Source organism: Rhinoderma darwinii, chromosome 13 (genome assembly GCF_050947455.1).
Source record: "Rhinoderma darwinii isolate aRhiDar2 chromosome 13, aRhiDar2.hap1, whole genome shotgun sequence".
Lineage (NCBI taxonomy): Eukaryota > Metazoa > Chordata > Amphibia > Anura > Rhinodermatidae > Rhinoderma > Rhinoderma darwinii.
In genome coordinates, this window is record NC_134699.1 from 23708941 (window position 1) to 23729579 (window position 20639).

Below are 20639 nucleotides of genomic sequence, written 5' to 3' on the forward strand. Positions count from 1 at the left end.
ATAAATTGGGCATCACTGCATTTATACGGCCTGCAGACCCCGCTAACAATAATGTAATTGTAGGGGCTCACATAGGGGAAAATGGACCCCACAGCGGATTCATACATCCACAACCCTCCTGCTGCCTCTATGGCATGTGCCCTTGTCTCTGGGCAGGTTTCACAGGGTGGTAAGGGCACTCAGCTTCTGTCCAACTCCATGCACTTTGAGTTTTGCCCATGATTGTAGCCACCCGACATGTCAGCCTAGCATGGAGGATGCTGGGAGTAGTAGTGTCTGCTGATCAGCCTATAGACACACAGTCTGGCAGTGTCTGGCTCTTTGTCCTCACCACACATCCCATCTCCTGTTTTCCATTCCTTCTCCTCCCCCTTTGCTGAAATCCCTGGGGAGGAGGAGGTGGTCACATGATCTGGGGGCGGGGCCTGTCCTTGTCTGCAAAAAAAAAAAAAAAAAAGCCATTTTGAGAGAGAAGGAAAAAAAAAAGAGAAAGAGAAGAAGAAGAAGAAGAAGAAGGGAAGAAGAGAGGAAGAGGAGACAGAGACAAAGGGAGGGGGAGACAGGCGAGGGGAGGAGAGCGCTGCTAGACTGGGCTGGAGGGAGAGGGGAGGGGGGCAGACACGGGAGGGGGAGGGGAGAGAGCCATTTGGAGAAATAATCCTGGAGACAGGCGGACCACAGAGAGAGCAGAGCAGCATCATCATCATCATCAGGTAAGGGCACTGGGGGCGGACCCTGGAGGAAGTGCTCTTTGTGGGGGGACAGCTGGGCTTGGGGGTGCATGTTACTGGGGTCCCCCTTTTTCATCCATATGTTAGTGTTACTAGATCATTGCTGGTCCCCCCCCCCCCCCCGGCTTGTGCCTTGGAGCCCCCTCTCCCCATATGTATGTATGTGACTGTGTGTTTATATCTGGGGGTCACACTGCTCCCCCTTATACAGATCATCCTTATCCCCGGCATGGTATTTGCCCCCCCCCCTATATAATCCTGGGGGTCTTCACGTTCCCTCCATTTCTTGGTGTATCCAGACATAGACAATTCTCCTGAGACGCCCCATTTACCTGTGCGGCTGACGTCCGATCGTGTCCTACCGCAAAACTCACGTCCTGGTCAAGATGGAAAACTTTTGATGTTTACACGACATCTGACCGGCGGGGGTTTATTTATTACAACGTGTATATTGCCATCACTTTGACTTTTCGCATTTAATCTTATTACGATATTGACGCCGCCATTGATTGGCACCGAATCGCCTCTGTCCGATGATGTCTTGGCCGTAGATTCGAACCTATATGGCCGCCTTAATATTAGTCTCTTCTAGTGTTTTGGGGTCCCCTGCTATAGACTACGACTCCCAGCATCAAATTCGACTACTTATAATTCCTACTATGGTGACCGTATTGTGTCCGACTGTCGCCTCCCGCCATGACAGTCACAGGATCTAATCATCAGTGCGATGTGTGCCAATCTATGTGCCCATCACTAGATCCATAGGAGGATGGCACGACCAGTAGGCGACACTGGCGACCAGCGGGGACACTAATGACTTTATTTACCCAGTACATGACAGCTGTGGTCCCTCCTATCTCCATAGTCCACAGCAGTTAACCCCTTAGTGTCATTACAAGCCATAGCCGAAAAAAATATTCGTCCTAGAATCGTCCTTTTCTGTCAAGCCGGTGACTTTTCTAAGAGAATATGTCACAACTTGATAGAAGAGGACGACTCAAGGACTTGAGCGAGGATTTGAGTGGAGTCGTGCTTGAATTGTAGCGCGACCGACTCATTTCCCATCTCGAGACATGAGAGGTCTGATCTTGTAAAGGACGGTGACCTTTTCCCGTGTGCGGCTGAGGTAAGCAACGCTACAGCTGACTATTCCCCTGTAGTTTCAGAAAACTCCTCCGTCACTTATACGCCGCTTTCTTATGTTATACGTGTTTTGAGGAAAGCTGGATGACTACCGATGAACCCACCTATCACCTTTCGTAGGGGTTGTCACTCATCCGTTTGCAAATTACCTGGTAATGTAAGGACTGCGGCCACACTGCTAGGCAGATAAGCTGATCAGGACTCTAGGAAAGCTGGGTGATAATGCGCTGTAATATAACGGAATGTACGAAAAAAAAAGTTGCAATTTCCAAAAAAAGGCTTATTAAATTGATGGCTAAGTTCTCGTTCACACTGCGTTTTCCTTGCACGTTTGCAACTACGCAATTCTATCCAGAGGCATCCGGCAAAAAAACGTATATCGCACGGTTTACGTTTTTTTAACATGGAAGTCTATAGGTGACAGTGTATGGTGTACGCCAAGAGCTTTTCATGACGTATTTGTTAAATGGATACCATTGTAGTCTATGGGTGACGGGTCCGTTGTAAGGCCTCTGTTTATCGTATACATCTGGAGGTTTTCCCGGCGTATACAACAAATGTAGAATATAATCGCAGTGTGAATGGGGCCTAACGTTGACCATAAACCATCACATTTTGGGGATTCCAAGTATATTTTGATACTTTATCATAGTAGTTCTTCTAATGTGAACACACAGAATATAGTAAATGTCCTTTAGGCCAGATACACTCGAACAAGTGAAAAACGGCGATTTTTCACGTCAGAGTTTGAACCGTACGGGTCCCGTTCTCACGGATCCCCATAAACTTGAGTCTGTCAAGGGATCCGTGAAAACGGAAGAAAATAGGACATGTTCTATTTTCCAACAGACCCTTCACATGGTCCGTTGAAACAACGGCCGCGTGAATGGCCCCATTGAAGTACATTCGGCCGTGTGACGACCATTGTTTAAACGGCCGTCACACCGGCGTATACCACGGTCGTCTGAATTCGGCATTAGTCCTGCACTGTATGGCCCAGAATTCTTGATAATCTGGCATATGACAGAATAGCCCTATGCTGGATTAACAGTGATCACCTGATTGGCGGGTTCACTGCGGGTCTCTGCTGTCCATGGGGAGCGGATAAGTATATATGTGTATACAGGTGTCCGGTGGGTAGTATTATCCGGCTCCAGAATTGTATTATTTATGTGACTAAGGTCCAGTAGCCGGGCTCCGATTTTACATGCGGTGACCTGGTCATAGGAACATTTTCTAGAACTGTTTTAAATAAACGTCCGCAAAGATCACCGCGAAACCGTACGTATTACTACGCATTTTCCCTGCTGCATCATGACTGGGACCTATGAACGCACCTTTATAGATTCCTTTATTATTATCCTACACTTTTACTATTAAAACCCACTTCCATCACTATAAGATGCAGATTATTTATCTTGCCGTTGAAATAAATTTCCCTGGGTTCCCTCCCATGATTCAGTGCACTGCGGAGTTCCCCTTTTATAGAAAGGGTTGTTCATCCTGAGCTTCCTGGTTCATGAATACCAGAATGACACGCAGGCAGAGCAGAAGAAAGGGATCTAAAGGAGGGGGTGTTATTCTACAGAATAATTCATGCAGGGTCAGTATAAAGCTGGGTGACGGTCCGCTCGGGCGCTGTAATGGCTGCTATTTGTGGCATCCGTTTAGGGATTTATGGGATTTTCTGGTGGTTTTTGATTTTAGAATTAATTTTGTTTGTTTCTTGTATACACTGTAATTCTCGGTGTATGGGCCACAGTGCAGGGCTGTGAGGAGTTTAGTCGTACACAGACTGGTCAGCGGTAAGACCCCCCTATTATTATCATTACCCAGGGGAACGTTCTGTGTCTTTAGGGTTCCCGGGAGAGCTTCCCATATTATACCACTAACCCAATTGTGGCATCAACCACTAACTACTGCACAGTTTATTATTTCTTATACTCGCTGCTTAGATACGGAGCAGGATTATGGGAAAATATCCACAGTCCACTTAAGGCTCGTTCACATTGGCATTATTGCCTCCGCCACTTTTGACAGCAAGAAGAGTGCATCGTCTTGATGTCAAAACAAGCCTTGACGGACCCTATTATAAGTCCATGATCTTCCTCAGTCGCTGTTTGGATCCATCATAATTCAGTTGTAAATATTTCTTCTTCTAATTTATTTTTAAAGGGGCGCTGACCCTGACATATAAGTAACGATTATTAGAGGTGTTGTACAGGATTAAAAAAAACATGGCGGCTTTCTTTCAGAAACAGAGCTACACCTGGCCATAAGTCGTGTCTGGTATTACAGCAAAGCTCCATTCAAGTAATTAGGTCTGAGCTGCAATACCACACTCAACCTGTGGACAGGTGTGGCGCTGTTTTTGTGCAGCCAGGTTTTTCTATTACTATACAACTCCTTTAATGCTCATCTTTTCTAATCGCATTATTTATGATATCATCAGTCGTGTGACTTGGTCCCCTTTATTTACATTTGCAGTGCCGTTGAATACAATCTGTTGTTCTCTGTTATCAGTCATTTAGGGGAGAGGTTGACTGTAATGTTTTTTAATGAGTTGAATGGTATTATTAGGTTATCTTTAAAGGTCAGAAACAAAGGGGCCGCATTGTAACATCCGTATTAAAGTTTAGTTCAGTAGAACCACAGTGGTCCGGGTCTGAAACAGCCTTATTAGGCCCTGTTCACACAGTTTTTTGCAGGCAGAAAAAAAATCTGCCTCCAGAATTCCTTTTTCTTCCGTGTTTTTCAGACTGTGGGCAGAAAATGCTGCGAAACACGCTCTGAAATGAACGCCGCAGGTTTTTTATGCCTCCCATTGATTCAACAGGTCAGAGGTGGTAAGCGCGACAAGAAAGCGCCTCGTCGTCTCATTGAAATCAATGGGGGCGATTTCGGACGTGTTTTGGCACTGATTCCAATGCAGTTTTCACGTCAATCGTCGCACTAAAAATCTATATGTAAACTGACAGATGGGAGGTTTTTAGCTATGCAATAAAAAACGCCTAAAAAATCATGGCAAAAACGCATGCGGTTTTACCACGAATTGCTGTGGTTTGCGATGCGGTTTATTCCTGTGTGGTTTTTACAGATGAAACACGTTTATTTTATCTGTAAAAACTGTGGTAAAACTGCATGCGCTTTTGCCACAATTATTCATGCGCTTTTACCGCGCGACCAAAAACATCTCGTCTAAATGCACCCTTCACACTGCACTTCTATAAGCTGCGGACTTTAGGTTTACTGGCCCTTTAAATGGATTGGTTCTTTTCACTGTATTGTTGCCAGGGAAAGTTCCTAGGGTGTGACATTGTGGAGCCTCGTGATTGGACAGTCTACAGCTGGCCTGGCATAGGTAGATATGTAGCCGAAACCATACCTGCCTGCCCTCAGACCAGCAAGCTGCTGCCAGCATCATCAGTGTCTGATCATGCCCACCTGTATGAAATAATGGAAGGATCCCGTGTATCATGCACCTCTCTTTATAACATACTCAGACATTTGTGATCGTCGCATGTATAACTGATCGCCATACTTGTGATAATCGGACATGTATAACTGATCGCCAGACTTGTGATAATTGGACGTGTATAACTGATCGCCAGACTTGTGATAATTGGACGTGTATAACTGATCGCCAGACTTGTGATAATTTGATGTGTATAAGTGATCGCCATACTTGTGATCATCGGACATGTATAACTGATCGCCATACTTGTGATAATCGTACATGTATAACTGATCGCCAGACTTGTGATCATCGGACATGTATAACTGATCGCCGTACTTGTGATCATCGGACATGTATAACTGATCGCCAGACTTGTGATCATCGGACGTGTATAACTGATCGCCATACTTGGGATAATCGGACGTGTATAACTGATCGCCATACTTGTGATCATTGGACGTGTATAACTGATCGCCATACTTGGGATAATAGGACGTGTATAACTGATCGCCATACTTGGGATAATCGGACGTGTATAACTGATCGCCATACTTGGGATAATCGGACGTGTATAACTGATCGCCATACTTGTGATCATCGGACATGTATAACCGATTGCCAGACTTGTGATCATCGGCCGTGTATAACTGATCGCCATACTTGTGATCATCGGACATGTATAACTGATCGCCAGACTTGGATAGATCTTGGAGTGTTGATCAAACTAAGAAATCTCACTTGGCTCATGTCGATTCTCCATTGGCCTGCAATTAGCCTGCAGGGGGCAGTGTTGCTAGTAATTTTCAAAAGAAGAAGCAGCTGAACATATATACTCCGTTCTTTGCACTGATTCAGAGGATAGTACTTTTCATATTACTTGGCACCGCCGACCCCTTTGTTACTGCTTGCAGTTCAGATTTGCATATGTTTCATAAATTCTCTATTCTCTTGCTTTTATCTGCAGAGTCCCCCTCCCCACATCCCCTCCCCCTGCTGCACAATGCATCGGACCATGCGGATCAAAATGACTGAGCTGAACCCGCACCTTATGTGTGCACTGTGCGGAGGCTACTTCATTGATGCGGCCACCATTGTGGAGTGTCTGCATTCCTGTGAGTGGACATTGTTTATTAAAATTGAATTATATGCATGGCGTAATTGGGTTCCGTCAGCGTTGAAATGTTGTCTGCTCTGAGTCTGCCAGCCTGTTCAATGTAACACCGCCAAACTTAAACCACATTATTTCTTGTCTTCCCACAGTCTGCAAGACCTGCATCCTGCGCTACTTAGAAGCCCACAAATTCTGCCCCATGTGTGACTCCCAGGTGCACAAGGGTCGCCCGCTTCTTAGCATCAGGTGAGTTCCATTTGAGAGCTGCCATGCTTCATGTTGGAGCTAAGGCCGTTTTATAGGACGAATGAGCGCTTGTTGGAACGCCCGTTCCTTGCTGCCCTGTTTACAAAGGCCAATCAGCCGACAACCAAACGCTCGTTTGTCAGGTGATCGCATTTTTGGGGAGTAGCGCTTGATGCACAAGATGCAAATGGGTGGGGACGAACGATCCTATTACCAATCATTCGTCCCCATACTTTTTGATCGTTGCTCCGTATTGCATGGAGCAGGCGAGCGCCGATTGACAAGCCGTATTCTAGATAGGTGCTCTTTTACCAGGCAGAAAATCTTCCCTTGTAAAAGGGCCCTTAGTCATATATTAGACCTGTTGGGCTCTGTTCACATTGGTATTATTGGTTTCCGTCAGGGTGTCCAATATATTTGACAGCAAGAATAGCACTGTTTTTCCAAATAAAATAAATACTATAAGCCTGACAGGTCCTGTAAGTCAAATGTTGCCAAACAGACACGAAGCGGCTGAGCGCTCGCACCAGCACTTCTGCCGCTTCATTTTAGCGATTGGTGGGGGTCTCAGTGCTCGGACCCCCACCAATCCAAACTTCTGACATGTCAGAAGTTTGTCAAACGTTTAGTTTCCCTTGATGTACTAATATGATGTTTCTGAGAAAGCTACGAATATGGCCACCATTACAGCTCGGGCTTGTCATCCCTTTCCAAGTTGCCTGAATGTCATACATTTTTTTGTGCTTATGTTACTGTATAACTAGGTAGATGTGCCATTGAGGGGTGCAGGAAAGCTGGGTGACAACCCCTGCAGGAGCAGTAATGGCAGCCATATTGGATACCGAAAGTTAATATATACTTGGAGGACTGGCATTTACTGATCCTCGGGTTTGGTAGCCTAGCTGTGATATATGACATGTGTTGTATTCGTATCTAATGTGTGTTTTATGTTGCTTGGTTTGTTTAGGTCGGACAAAACATTGCAAGACATTGTATATAAGCTTGTGCCGGGACTCTTTAGAGGTGAGGACGTCGTGTGTGGGGGTTTGGTCTTACTCTTCCCCTTCCCCTTCAAAGAACACCTGAAACAATTCATTTTGTCCTCTCACGACTGTGACATCCAATATCAGACATAGGGAAAAGGAAGTCATGGACTTCAATGTCTATTGTTCACATAGTAAAATCATCAAACCGCTTACACCTCTGGAGCCACGCTTGCCCTCGGATGTAGCCTTGGATAATGCTGGCGTTACACATCAGATAGCGGTCAGACGTTTGGCGGAACAATCTGCAGCGTAGTAGTATTGGAACAATTCCCATTCACGCACTGCAGAATAAATCCGCCAAGAAACCATTCAGAAATTGACCTACGGTGCGTTTTTTTAAAAATCCGCAGCATGTCAATTTTTGCTGCGTAAACTTAGCTCATTGGTTGCGGGTTTCCTCCATTGAATTCAATGGGGAGGTAAAACCCGCAACAAATGGCAAAGGTTTAGATTTTTGTGGCGGAGAAGCTGCGAATCCGCCACAAAAATTACAACTTGGACAAAAAAAAACAACTTTTTTTTTTTTGGGTTCAAAATGAATAAAAAGGTTAATACTTACTCCCGGGCGTTGTCCTAGCAATGCTGCTGCAGTGGTCGCATGGGCCGCAGTGGCGCCATTCCAGAAGACCGTGCTGCACTGAGAACAGAGGGTGCCATCGCTATGATAATGCCCGGGTGGTTTGTATTAACTTTTTTTTTTCTAGCACGGTTTCCACAGCGGAGAGTTCGGCCGAAAATCTGCACCACAATATGGTGCGGAATTCCCTACGAGTTCCAGAGCGGATACGCGGTGTACTTTTACGCAGCCCTGTGTGCATTAACATGTATGTTCACCCAAAGGGCGGCCCCCATACACATCAGATCATCGACTAGTCTCTTGTGCATGGCCGGCTTTGTTTCCTTGCTTTGCATGACACGACCGCCTAAAAAGAAATGAGGGATAACTCTAAAAACAGCTTCATGCGGATTATTTCCTCACATTTTCACCTTCGTTTTTATACGTTTTTATACGTTTGGAATAGTTTTTGTATCGCCTGAGATTTTCACTCCTTCGCCGCTCAGACCATTAAAACCCCATAAAACCGGGATTCCTGACATTTACCTCTTATTACCATACTAATTGTGTCAGTCCCCAAAGACCATTTCTGTCTACAGTATCTGGAAACTCGGAATATGATCTGTATTGATCAAGCGCTCTTGTAGTTCTCATTGATTTCTACTTTGTAATAAGAAGATTATTGATGTCGCTGGAAGGAGCAGAAACCGATGTGGATATGAATAAGGTGAAGCACCTGCTCCAAGACTCCTGGAGATCTGGGAGCCCCCGATCAGGTGGCTGCAGCATAGACGTCGGGACCTGAGAACCAACAAGAATTCTGTCTGGCACATTACAAATATCTTCGGGTTACAAGACGACTTTGGTCGCGCGACATGAAAATCACAATGTAAAATCGAGAGCAATGATTGTGAATGTGTTTGCGTTACGACATACAACACAACAGTCGCAAAAAATCCAAACACGCTCAATTTTTGGTTGCAAGTCGACGTGATTTTGCCTGCATAGTCTATAATGTAAGTCGAGTATGACTTATTTGCGGCATGTCAGCGTGTTTTGTTTGGGTGTCGCAACCAAATCACATCCTCAAATAGTTGTGCGAACGTTTTTTTGCCCGACTTTTTTTCACATAGACAACTCTCGTATTGCCCATATCATAGCCCATTAACTTGGCTGTGAATGTAGAGGAAATTGTTGGGTGTAAATCTGGCCCTAGACGCAGAATAGTGAAGTTATCAGTTTCAGTCCCTCAATAATTTACACAGTCGTCTTGGCAGAACAAGCGTGTTATCTCATTAACTTATCCTCAGGGGAAACAAGGATCAAACCAGAAAAATCCATTCTTCTTATCTACGTTTCCTACCTACATCAGATGTCAGGCGAATAGCTGACAGTCCAATACATTTATATAGTTGACCGATTGCATGGAAATGGGCAGGGTCTCCATACAGAAATCTAATATTGATGGCTTCTTAAAAGGGTATTTCCATCACGCAAAGTAACGGCATATAATTAGGATAGGTCATCACTTTGTGATTGGTTGGGATCTGACTGCTGCGATCCTGAGATTGAAGGGGGTGCAGCGATGCTTTAGCGTTGCGTCTCCTTCAGTTTTTCTCTGCACAGCGGTGCCCCGGCCACCTGCTGTACAGGGAAATGGGACCGGGTGTATTCCCCAGGGCGCCGCTGTTCACTGGAAACTTAGAGCAGAGCTAAATCAGGCCTGCGCCTTCTTCATTCTCAGGATCAGTGGGGGTCCCATTAGTCAGACATCCACCAATCGCAAAGTGATGCCATATCCTATCAAAATATTCTACTTTGTGTAAGGGGAATAACCCTTTAAGGATTGATGATAGGATTAAAAGCGGTTGTACAGGATAAAAAACAAAACATGGCTGCCTTCTTCCAAAACCAGTTACTTACCCTTCCATATAGTCTTGCAGTTCAGCCCCACTCACTTCTTTGCAGCTTGGCTGTAATACCAGACACAACTCATGGACAGGGGTGGCGCTGTTCTTAAAAGATAGCAGCCATTTGTTTTCTAATCCTGTTCAACCCATTTAAACTAGATTAGATTATCTGCCTGTGTAGAATCCATCTATTTCTTGCCGGAATCGAGCGAATCTAATCAGAGAGAAGTAGGAAAACCTTTCCTTTTGGGAGGAACAAGTTAGGGAATCCTATGGGATCTGCTCCCATTTTTTTGGCTAGAAATACTAAGATCTTACATGGAATGACGATCCTGCTATATGAACGCAGCCTTACAATGGATTGTAGATCTTTGCTGCAGCTGTAAATCTGAAGGTCATTTATTGCCTCCTCCACAGATGAGATGAAGCGACGAAGGGAGTTCTACGCCTCGTACGCTCGGAAAGAAGGTAAGTGTCCCGTGAACCTGTCATTTATAATATTTAACCCTCCGCAGTGTGTAACTGCAAGTTCATAGGGCTTCACAGTATATATATATATTAGGCAAGTGAGTGCAAGCAATTCCCCGTTGGACGGTATCAACATGAAATAGCTGCTCAAAAGAGAACAACCACCATTTAATGCCGGACCGCCAGAAAATCTGGACGTGTTTATCCGCATAGTTCTTTTATTTAGGAGGCCACTGCCTACACTCATCTAGCAGTTTATAGGAAGTTGCACTATAAGCGATTTGCCTAATAAATATCTATGGGTCAAATTGCTATCTTTACATGAGGGAGTGAATCAATTCCTACTCACAGAAGCTTTCATTCTCAAAATGTACAAAGCAGACAGGCGTCCAGATCTGATATAAATATATAAATACACCACCAGCAATGCACAATAAATAATGCAGAAACGCTCCGCAAGAATGGGAAGGAATACGATGGATGTTGTGTGCGGATTTTTTTTACAGGTAACAGCGACTCCAGCACCGAGCAGGGGGACAAAGTCAGCGAGACTGGAGAACTGGTGGTACATGAAGAGGAGAGCATCAGTCTATCCATCCAGTTCTCAGAAGATGCGAGGTATAAGGGTAGTCTAGGAGGGGGAGGGGTAGTCTGTGCCTACAGGAGTCACGATGATCCATTGCACTGGTTTTCTAATATTCGATTACGACATTTTCAATTCTACCAGGGATGACACACAAGAATTAGCAGACTGTGAAGACCTGGAGAAGGTAAGTAGGAAGGCCCAGATGTGTCTGTAGTCACCCAGCTGTTCCTTCCTTGTATGAGGTCTGTGCGCTGCATATTGTTTTGCTGGATAGTTTACGTGGCTGACTTTCCACATCTCTCCTGATAGAGGAACAGTCTTCGTTTCCTGCGCTGTCCTGCCGCCATGACCATAACTCACCTTGCTAAATTCCTACGAAACAAGATGGATGTTCCAAGCAAGTACAAGGTACATGCCAGAATAGAAGAGCAGTGGCAGCTGTGGCTAAAGATGTTGTTATGAAGAAGTTCCAGACCAAAAAAGTCACAAAAAAATGCCTTGAATTCAGCATCCTATGTGGTGATAGCATAGAGCAAACCCCTATGGGCACGGATCTCCTTATACCAGCGGTTGGTGACCTCGAGAATCTTCATACTTCGTTCTGGAAAAAGCAAAAAGGGCTCTTACACACATTTGTATTCATGGTCTTGATGTTTATTCCTTCTTCCCTATTACGGGATCCAATCCCAAAACGTGGACAAAAGAAGGGACCGTAAATACAGCGTGTGAATGATCATCTTTAGACATGTCATTAAAGGGGTTATGTGGGGACCAAACATTATTAGCAGTGTACCCCTGCAGTATGTGAGTACACTCGGCAATATACATTCTGGTCCCCCGTCGCACTGATTTGAGATTTTTTATAGCGCTACAGGGGGACCAGAAGCCTAGCTGCACAGCCTACTTTGATGACGGTACGACTTTTCGTCGTGTGACCGGAGCCGCTGTACTCTATGTAATCGCTGTACTCTATGTAATCGCTACACTACTGCTTATACATAGAGTACAGCGGGGCTGGTCAGACGACGAAGAGTCATATGGTCGTCAAAGTAGGCTGTGCAGCTAAGCTTTTGGTCCCCCTGTAGCGCTATGAAAATCTTCTTGGAGTCAGTGAGGCGGGGGACTAATGTAGATTAGCGAGTGTACTCACTTTTTTGTCCCCACATAACCCCTTCAAACCCACTGACTTCAGTGGGAAAACCTGACACTGATCTCAAGGCAAAATATGACTGAGGACTCCACAGTGCCAGGCCATGTCCTGACATATCAATGGTGATCAGAGGTGAAACTTTATTTTAAAGCGTACCTAAACTTTAAAAAAAAGCTTTTGGCATGTCATAGTGATATGTCAGAAGTTTTGATCAGTGGGGGTCCGAGCACAGAGACCCCCACCGATCTTAGCGGCAGAAGTTCTTGGGTGATCTTTGTGCCGCTTCGTTTCTGCTCGGCTTTCCTCAGGAGCTGTATACGGGCTCAATAGAAAGTGAGTCTGTACACCACTCACTCAGCTGTCCAAGGAAAGCCGATCAGAAACTAAGCGGCACAGCGCTCACTCGAGCGCTTCTGCTTCGTTTTAGCGATCGGTGGAGGTCTCAGCAGTCAGACCCTCACTGATTAAAAAAACAAAAACTTTTGACAAGTCAGAAGTTTTAAAGTCTAGTTACCTTTTAACTAGTTTTCTGTAATGCAAAACTAGCATTAGATGATCATTTAAATTGTGACCTCCGGAAGATTCCGTGATCGAGTCATATCTGTGAACACAATTCATAGTATCCGCGTGGATTGTTCCTGATTTGTTCTTTGACGTCTCACCCTACACTATTGGTTGCAGGTTGAGATTCTGTATGAGGAGGAGCTGCTGAAGGACTACTATACACTAATGGACATTGCTTACATTTATCCCTGGGGACGGGTGAGTGCTATGCTATTACAGTGTGCTTGCCGCGAACTGTTGTTGACACTGGATTAACCTGGGGACTTATCACCCTATCCAGCAGAATTTTTATTTTAACATGCCTTATACCTTATACCACCGGGAGATAAGCAGAGGTGCCTGGCACAGACTTATTACCCTCTCCCTATTGGCATGCTCAGTCAATCTCCGCATGGTAGTCGGGAAGGATACCCGTCGACCAGATGGACCAACAGCTAATCTCATGCCTATGGCTTTATACAGCTTCTGAGTCTCTATGGCGCTCACAAGGCAAGAGGAGCTGTGATGTTAAGCTGGTATATGCCAAGGTGTTACACATATGGCATTAGTGTGGGATGGCAGCAAACTAATGTGTCAAGTATGTCTTGGTATCCTGATATTCGGTGCCAGGAAACTGATTCCTGTACATATCCCCCTCTTTCTTTAGACTGGTCCACTACCTCTGAAGTATCGGGTGCAACCTACCTGCAAGAGACTGCGATTCAGCCGTCCAAGGAGCCTACAAGAAGCCCACCGTGGCACAACATCCGAAGGGGAATCAACCAGTGAAAAGGCCGGCAGCCCAGCGCCAATTCCCTCTACCTCCTCTTCCCTCCCCAGCCCTGCCACTCCTTGCCAAGGTTCTCCAAATCCCAGCACTGAACTCGCTCCAGCATCTGCCATCCACAATGGGCACTCTGCCAGTCGAGGGCGTAAAGTTACGCTCAATGGGGTTCCTGGACCCCCCCTCACTTGAGAATTTTAATTGTCCAGAGTCTTTTATACATATGTATATATAAAACAAAAAAAATAACTTTTTTATTTTCTATGGACAAGAGTAATTTAATCCCTCCTTACACCTAAAATCTTTTTGTAATGTTTTCTCATAATTTATAAGCGGGTTGGGGGGGGGGGCCAGTCTGCACGTTCTTGGTGGAATGCAGTACCGCCCCGTCCACACCAATTCATTTACAACCATGTTTGTACTCTGAAGGGAATAGGCCTCGATAGGTCATCACTGGGACTGGCAGCCTGCAGGACTCCTTTCTACAGGGTGTTTAATAAGTTATTTTAATTGCGTGAACTTTGTAAGACAGGATAGAGCAGAAATGTGAGCGGAGGTCTTGTTTAATGCTAGCCATTTATGTATGATGTGCACTCCAGGGGACGCCCGTTTCCTCATTGCGCTATTGAATGTATGTTTTTAAAGTGCCCTCAGTAGCACCGGGTCACCACAATATTATGGCACAATGGGGTCCGCCACCCCCTTTTTTTTCATATGAACCCCCAAGCATTTTGTGTCCCTGTTGTGGGTGGGATTTTGGGGTTGTGGGGTGTCTCTACCTGTCAATATAAATAAAGATATACAAACTGTTTTTGTGTATGTACGATTATGGCTGATTGTATATAAAAAAACAATCCAAGTTCCTCCATCTACGTGCATGTAACTTGTAGTACAAGCCATGGGTTATAGTGGCATTCTGCTTATCTCCGAGTCCCGGGTGCTGACCATGTAAACGGCAGGCACGTGAGTCACGAGGCTGGAAACAGGTGATACTGTTCTGCCGGGTTGTCCTGACCGATCACATACCTGCACTAACATCTATGGACCAATTTCACCCAGAATTCCCCTGTAATACCACATGACCTGCAGGTGCACAACCCTTCATTTTATTTTAGACCACCTATAGGTTTTCTCATCCATGGATTCTTAACCAATCGAGGGGGGGGGGGCTTCTTTTATTACGTAAAAGTTCGGCTAGGAGCTGTGCACTCTTGAATCATGTGCCAAACTTGTTTGACCACCATTAAAAAGCCTCACGCATGCGGTCGTGTTGGTTTTGCGGTCCATTTGACCGCAAAAAAAACCTTTGTTGTTCATCAGGATTCACGGGTCCACAACAAATAGAAATGATTTTATCAGTTTAGTGAAGCCGCAAACCTGGACTGTAAGAAGACTTGTCCTGAGCTTTTGCAGCCCCTCCACAGCTCCATGAAAACCACAGTAGTGTGCATGGTGCCAAAGAAATGACTGGGTCCGCAATTTATCCGCAAAAATGCATGAAACGCAGAATGAGTAGCCGCATAAAGTTGTCGGCTGTCGGCCTCATCCTTGTTACACTCCTTATCGCACTACCCACATTTCCAAAACCAACCCTGGTTGTAATTTCAATTGTGTTCTCTGAATTGTTCTAATTTCACAGCAGGCTGTTTCCACACGTGGGCAACATATACCTACACAGTGGTGCCACCTTGCACATAGTCCACACTGTGTGGCTCATACAGGGTCTAACTCAGATAGGCATGCCAGCACAGTAATAACATCCACATGGGACTGGTAATATTATTGTACCCACCACCCAGAAATACCCTTACGATTGTGCCATAAAATAATCACTTATCTTTGCCCACACAGCAATGCCCTTAGAAAAGCGCCCAGCACGGTGGCGCAGTGAAACAACACACTTCTCTCCACCGTGGTCCTGCACGACTCTACTCCACAATCGGGAACTTACATGTGAGCAGCTGCTGATCCGCTGCTATCTCTTCATGTGCAGGCGAGGATCAGAGTCCAGTTGGCAGGAGCAATCTATGATCAGGGCAGATGTGTGACCAATCTGAATCTTGCCCGCACGTGGGCACCCATAAAATAAGGATCCTACACAAGCTAAAAATACAACTGTGTGTGGTCATCCTAATGCTGCGTCCTTTACACACAATATCAAGGGAGTCACATGTCATATATAATGGTGATCGTATAATAATTCATACAATACCTACATTTAATTCACTTATTTGTTTGCCTTGAAATGTACAATAACTTTACATTCATCTTAACAGCGTAATCTGTGCGTGATTTATACATAGAAAAACATGGATGATCGAACACAAGGACCACAGACACATCAGTGATATCTGGAACTCCTCAACAGTTCGGTGTAGTGTAAACGGGCGAGTGTTAGGGGTGACATTGTTATTTGGCCAAAATGTGACTGAAGATGGCATAAGTGGCAAGGGATGACTTCCATAGCTGGTAAAGTCACTGATATTGCCTCTCTGTCATATAGATTATAAGTATAATTATGGCTATTAAAGCAAACAAGATTCTTATCAAGAAAGCGGCAGTAGATTGGCACAATTAGAGCTAAGCTAAGGTCTTGTTCACACAGTTCATATGTGCTGCAGATTTTGCATGTTTTTTTAAGCCAAAAACGGAACCCAAACAGAAGTCAAGCATGGTCTTATAGGTCTGCTCTCCTAGATCTAATTCTTGTTTTGGCTTAAAAAATGCATGTAAAAATCTGCACTGTGTGAACAAGGCCTTACTGAATACGCACAGACTGCAACTTAAGACACCACCTGATCCGATTCCAGAGTACAATTCTGCACGTAGCTCTGTTTGTGCGTTCCGTCACAGTATGGAGGGGTTTTGGTCTGCTTGCAGCCACACAGCCAGGCTTCCTTGTCTTCTGTGAGGGTGAACCGTACTGGAGCGAGACCAGGGGCCGCCTTCCCGTGGGAGCCATCACAGAAAGGCTGGAGATTAGGTAAGGAAAACCATGGTTATGAAGAATCCCGTCATTAAATCTTATCACAAGTATCTCTTCACTCATATGAACACATCATTTTGGGTGATTTTATGGTCGAGCCAAACAATCTGTTACAAATGTTCTATCCTCAGGAATAAACCACAAAGATGCCATCCGGGAATTGAACACATGCCAGTAGATTAATCAATATATTAGATACGACTACCCCGTTAACAAAACCGCTCTATCGGCTTTTTCTAGTTGGGTGCTGAACCGTGTGTGGGGGCTTAAGGTGACATCTCCCCTCTCCACCACTCCCCATCTGCTTAATATTTTCTCTAAATTCTCTTTCTTGAGGGTTTTGACTCCCACCCCTGAGTTTATGAAAACACTATGCCCGTCTTCAATACACCAGGAGGGTCACTCGATTGGCGGAAACAATTCTCTAACGTTACACTTCCGGCGTCCCCTTCTTCTTTGGGGTTAACTTAACACTAAACCAACAACTACACAGATTTAGGTTCATTGGCTATGAAACTGGAAGTAGATCATCATGGTCAGTTGTATTGGCTCAATACCTGATGTGCCCACCACAGTGATGCCCGGTTATAGAATTTCCTTGAAAATAGAAAACGTAATCAACATAAAACAGCCACGTGACCCCATCTAGATTGTAAGGCCAGTTTCACACAGCCGTAATAGTGCCGCATGGAGTGTGACAGTGACGTGCGCCATGATGATGGGTGTTGCATGAACACGTCCTAGCATCAGCATGGGCTCCTCATGTATCAGTCACAAGTAAGTAAGAATTGTCCAATATAAACAAGATCTCGTGGACACAAATGGCTTGTTCACACTAGGAAGGTAAACCTAAGACATTGCTGGTTTGTTGGTTATGCCTTGTGTTCTTATTTCGTGCGGTTTGCTATGTATAGGGTTTCCTATATACAGTATAGTGATCAATACTTGACGGATGATGAATGATGGATGCAGCATATGGGCTATAATTCTTACCACCCACCTGTTTCTTGCTGCGTCCGCAGCTACACCATGGGTACAGTTTGCCTGCCTTCAGCGCCACTTTAAAAGGATGTTTTGCTGCAATTACCGGAACCGCTTGTGCCGTGCTGCATGCCTATGAATAGTAAAAGGGTTACTGGCACCCAATTGCCCTCACATGCACCAGTGCCCTTTGGTACAGTAAGACACACACAGAGATATCAGTTATATAAAGAGTGAAGGTGTCACTTGTCTCAACTATCTAGTTCTTACGATCTGGCAATTGAACCCTTAACGCTGTTAGGATATGTTCACACGTAGCAAGTATTACAGTAGCAGCAAAGCGGATGCAATTTAAAAAAAATCTCATCAAAATGCTCCTGAAGAAAAAAAATCAGCAGAAAAGAAGTGTGGAAATTCACCTGCGGTGCGGAGTCTCCATCTGCAGCATGTCAATTTATCTTGCGAAAACGCTGTGGCATTTCCGCACAGAAAATCTGGTTGGAAAGTGAACAGGTCTGTCCTCAAAGATGCAGAAACCTTTGTACACTTCCTAAGGCCTCGTTCAAATCTGTGTTCAGTATTTCCATTGCGTCGCTTCGTCATAGGAGAAAAGCAACTAAATTACCGGACACGCCGCTTCCATTGCTCCACAGACACCACCAGAACCCATATTCCGTTGTGTTCCCGTGGTCTAAGGGTATGTTCACACGACCTCTTTTCAGACGCAATTCAGGCGTTTTACGCCTCGAATTACGCCCGAAAAGACGGCTCCAAAACGTCTGCAAACATCTGCCCATTGCTTGCAATGGGTCTTACGATCTTCTGTGCAGACGAGGTGTAATTTTACGCGTCGCTGTCAAAAGACGGCGCGTAAACTTACACCCGCGTCAAAGTGCAGGACACTTCTTGGGATGTAATTGGAGCCGTTTTTCATTGACTCCGATGAAAAACAGCTCCAAATTACGTCCGTAATGGACGCCGCGAAAAACGCGAGTACTCGTAAAAACGTCTGAAATTCAGGAGCTGTTTTCGCCTGAAAACAGCTCCGTAATTTCAGACGTATTTTGCGTTGCCGTGTGAACATACCCTTACCGAAAACAATAGTACAGCACGGATGCACTATTGGAGCCTCCAACGCAGATGTGAACGAGGCCTTACTCTACTGGATTGTCAAGGAGTCTCCAGGAAAAGGATGAATGTTACTCTAAGCTGCTGAGGTCTTCTGCTCGCAAACAGCACTGTCAGAGAGAGGGACAAGCCAGCAGTTTTTAAAAGGAATTTTCTGGGAAAAAAAACAACACTGTATTTCACCAAGACAAGAGTCTGATGGGGAGACGCATGACGCAGGATTCTCTCTTTGGTGTTCTTTGAATCCGTGTCATGCACCGCCCCCTCAGGGGTTGTCTAAGGCCGCATGCACACGACTGTAGAATTTGTCCATAATTACGGCCCATTCACTTCCATTGCCCACTGACACCGTCCCGTATATTTACGGGAAGGTGTCCGTGCCATAGAAAGGCTCTGCAAAAGAGAGGACTTGTCGTATTTTTTGCTTTTCATGGAACGTGCTCCCATACTTTATATGGGAGCATGGCTCGCAAATGCGGGCGGCTGTCCGTGCCTGTAATAACGGACTGTGATTACAGGCACGGTCATGTGCATGGGGCCTAAGTGTTTTTTTTGCGGACCGCATGTAAACGTTACAGCAGCGGCCCAGAACCTACCTGGTATCCCCCACCCCATTCTTGTTATGCGGCTTCAACATTTACATAGTCACAGACAGCAAAGGGTGGGGGGATCTCCCAAATCACGAACGGTGCAGAATATTGCCATTACAACCAATTTTTTTTTTAAAAACACACAATTCCATACAACCCCTTTAAGGGCGCAATTCTGAAAACATTGTATGAGGGAATTATTCTTATAGCAATTCCCTAATAAAATTGTAGAGGGGTTAACAACGTATTCTACGTGCGTAGTTGCCCAATACTAAACTGTTGGCCCTGCAGCATTTAATGTAGAACTTGCAAGTGTGTAAATCAGCCCTGAATGGTAACAGGGAAAAAAATTATATTGCAAAATCTCTATGTATAGGGCAATGAGAAACATTGCAATGCTCATCATTGGCCAGCAGAGGGAGCAAACGTATCATATTTGACAAATACTCCATAGAACGCAGAGTGCAGGATATACGAGGGAGTAGATCTATGCTACACCTGCCTGCACCACTGTACAGCATGGCCGACGTAATATTTACACATTCATTATAAATCCAGCACACTCACCCGCGACACTATGACTTTCAATCCCTGCAGTGACCTCATTGTATATGTTACCAGCCGATATCTGTCTCCTCCGGAAACATTTCCCCGACAACTTGGTTCCGCCTTTTTTTCAATGGCTGCTTCTGAAACTTCATTGTATGACAAACAGGGGCGCACGCAATAGGTGGGGGGAGGCAGCCGCCACTAGGTAGAGGCTAGAGCTGAAAGCGTGTGTATTATTACAGCTCCCATTGACTTCAACGGGAGCTTTATAAATCCATCTGTAGCGAGCTCCCTCTAGTGGTGGCTGGATGCAGCTAGGCTATTATCATTCTAAAGTTTTTCCAAAAACCAGTTTAAAATTGCCCAAAAATATTTACATTCCTGCGATTACACTTAGATCTGACATTATGGGAATTTTATTTTTACCCAAGAAAAATCCCTTGGCAGTGTGAAGAATTGGGATTTGGAGAGAGCGCCGACGACTATAAAAATATATTATAACATTAATCAGCACGTAACATCACATGGGGTATATTTAAAGCGAATCGGTCACAGACAGCAGCATAAAGAAGTGACAGACGCTGATTTAGTAGTTTGAGTAATTAGTAGTTAAACTTGCGTGTGACCAGCAAGTATGAGTCCAAGTATATCATGTATTCACGCTCCCCCCACCG

The 20639-nt window shown here is 45.0% G+C and overlaps 2 protein-coding genes across 2 annotated transcripts; one reads left to right on the forward strand and one right to left on the reverse strand.

The window, feature by feature from the left end:
- The first annotated feature begins 568 nt into the window (after window positions 1-568).
- On the forward strand, window positions 569-14542 carry PCGF2 (polycomb group ring finger 2). The gene is made up of 10 exons (XM_075845831.1): window positions 569-713; window positions 6296-6443; window positions 6592-6688; window positions 7656-7711; window positions 10618-10668; window positions 11175-11286; window positions 11396-11438; window positions 11564-11662; window positions 13086-13166; window positions 13615-14542. The coding sequence occupies exons 2-10, from the start codon at window positions 6332-6334 to the stop codon at window positions 13921-13923; spliced, it is 960 nt and encodes a 319-aa protein (XP_075701946.1). The 5' UTR covers window positions 569-713; window positions 6296-6331; the 3' UTR covers window positions 13924-14542.
- A 1389-nt stretch (window positions 14543-15931) lies between these two features.
- Window positions 15932-20199, reverse strand: CISD3 (CDGSH iron sulfur domain 3). Its single transcript, XM_075845296.1, has 3 exons — window positions 19984-20199; window positions 17718-17831; window positions 15932-16703 (listed from the first exon to the last, which is right to left on the reverse strand). The coding sequence occupies exons 1-3, from the start codon at window positions 20020-20022 to the stop codon at window positions 16515-16517; spliced, it is 342 nt and encodes a 113-aa protein (XP_075701411.1). The 5' UTR covers window positions 20023-20199; the 3' UTR covers window positions 15932-16514.
- Between the last annotated feature and the right edge of the window lie 440 nt (window positions 20200-20639).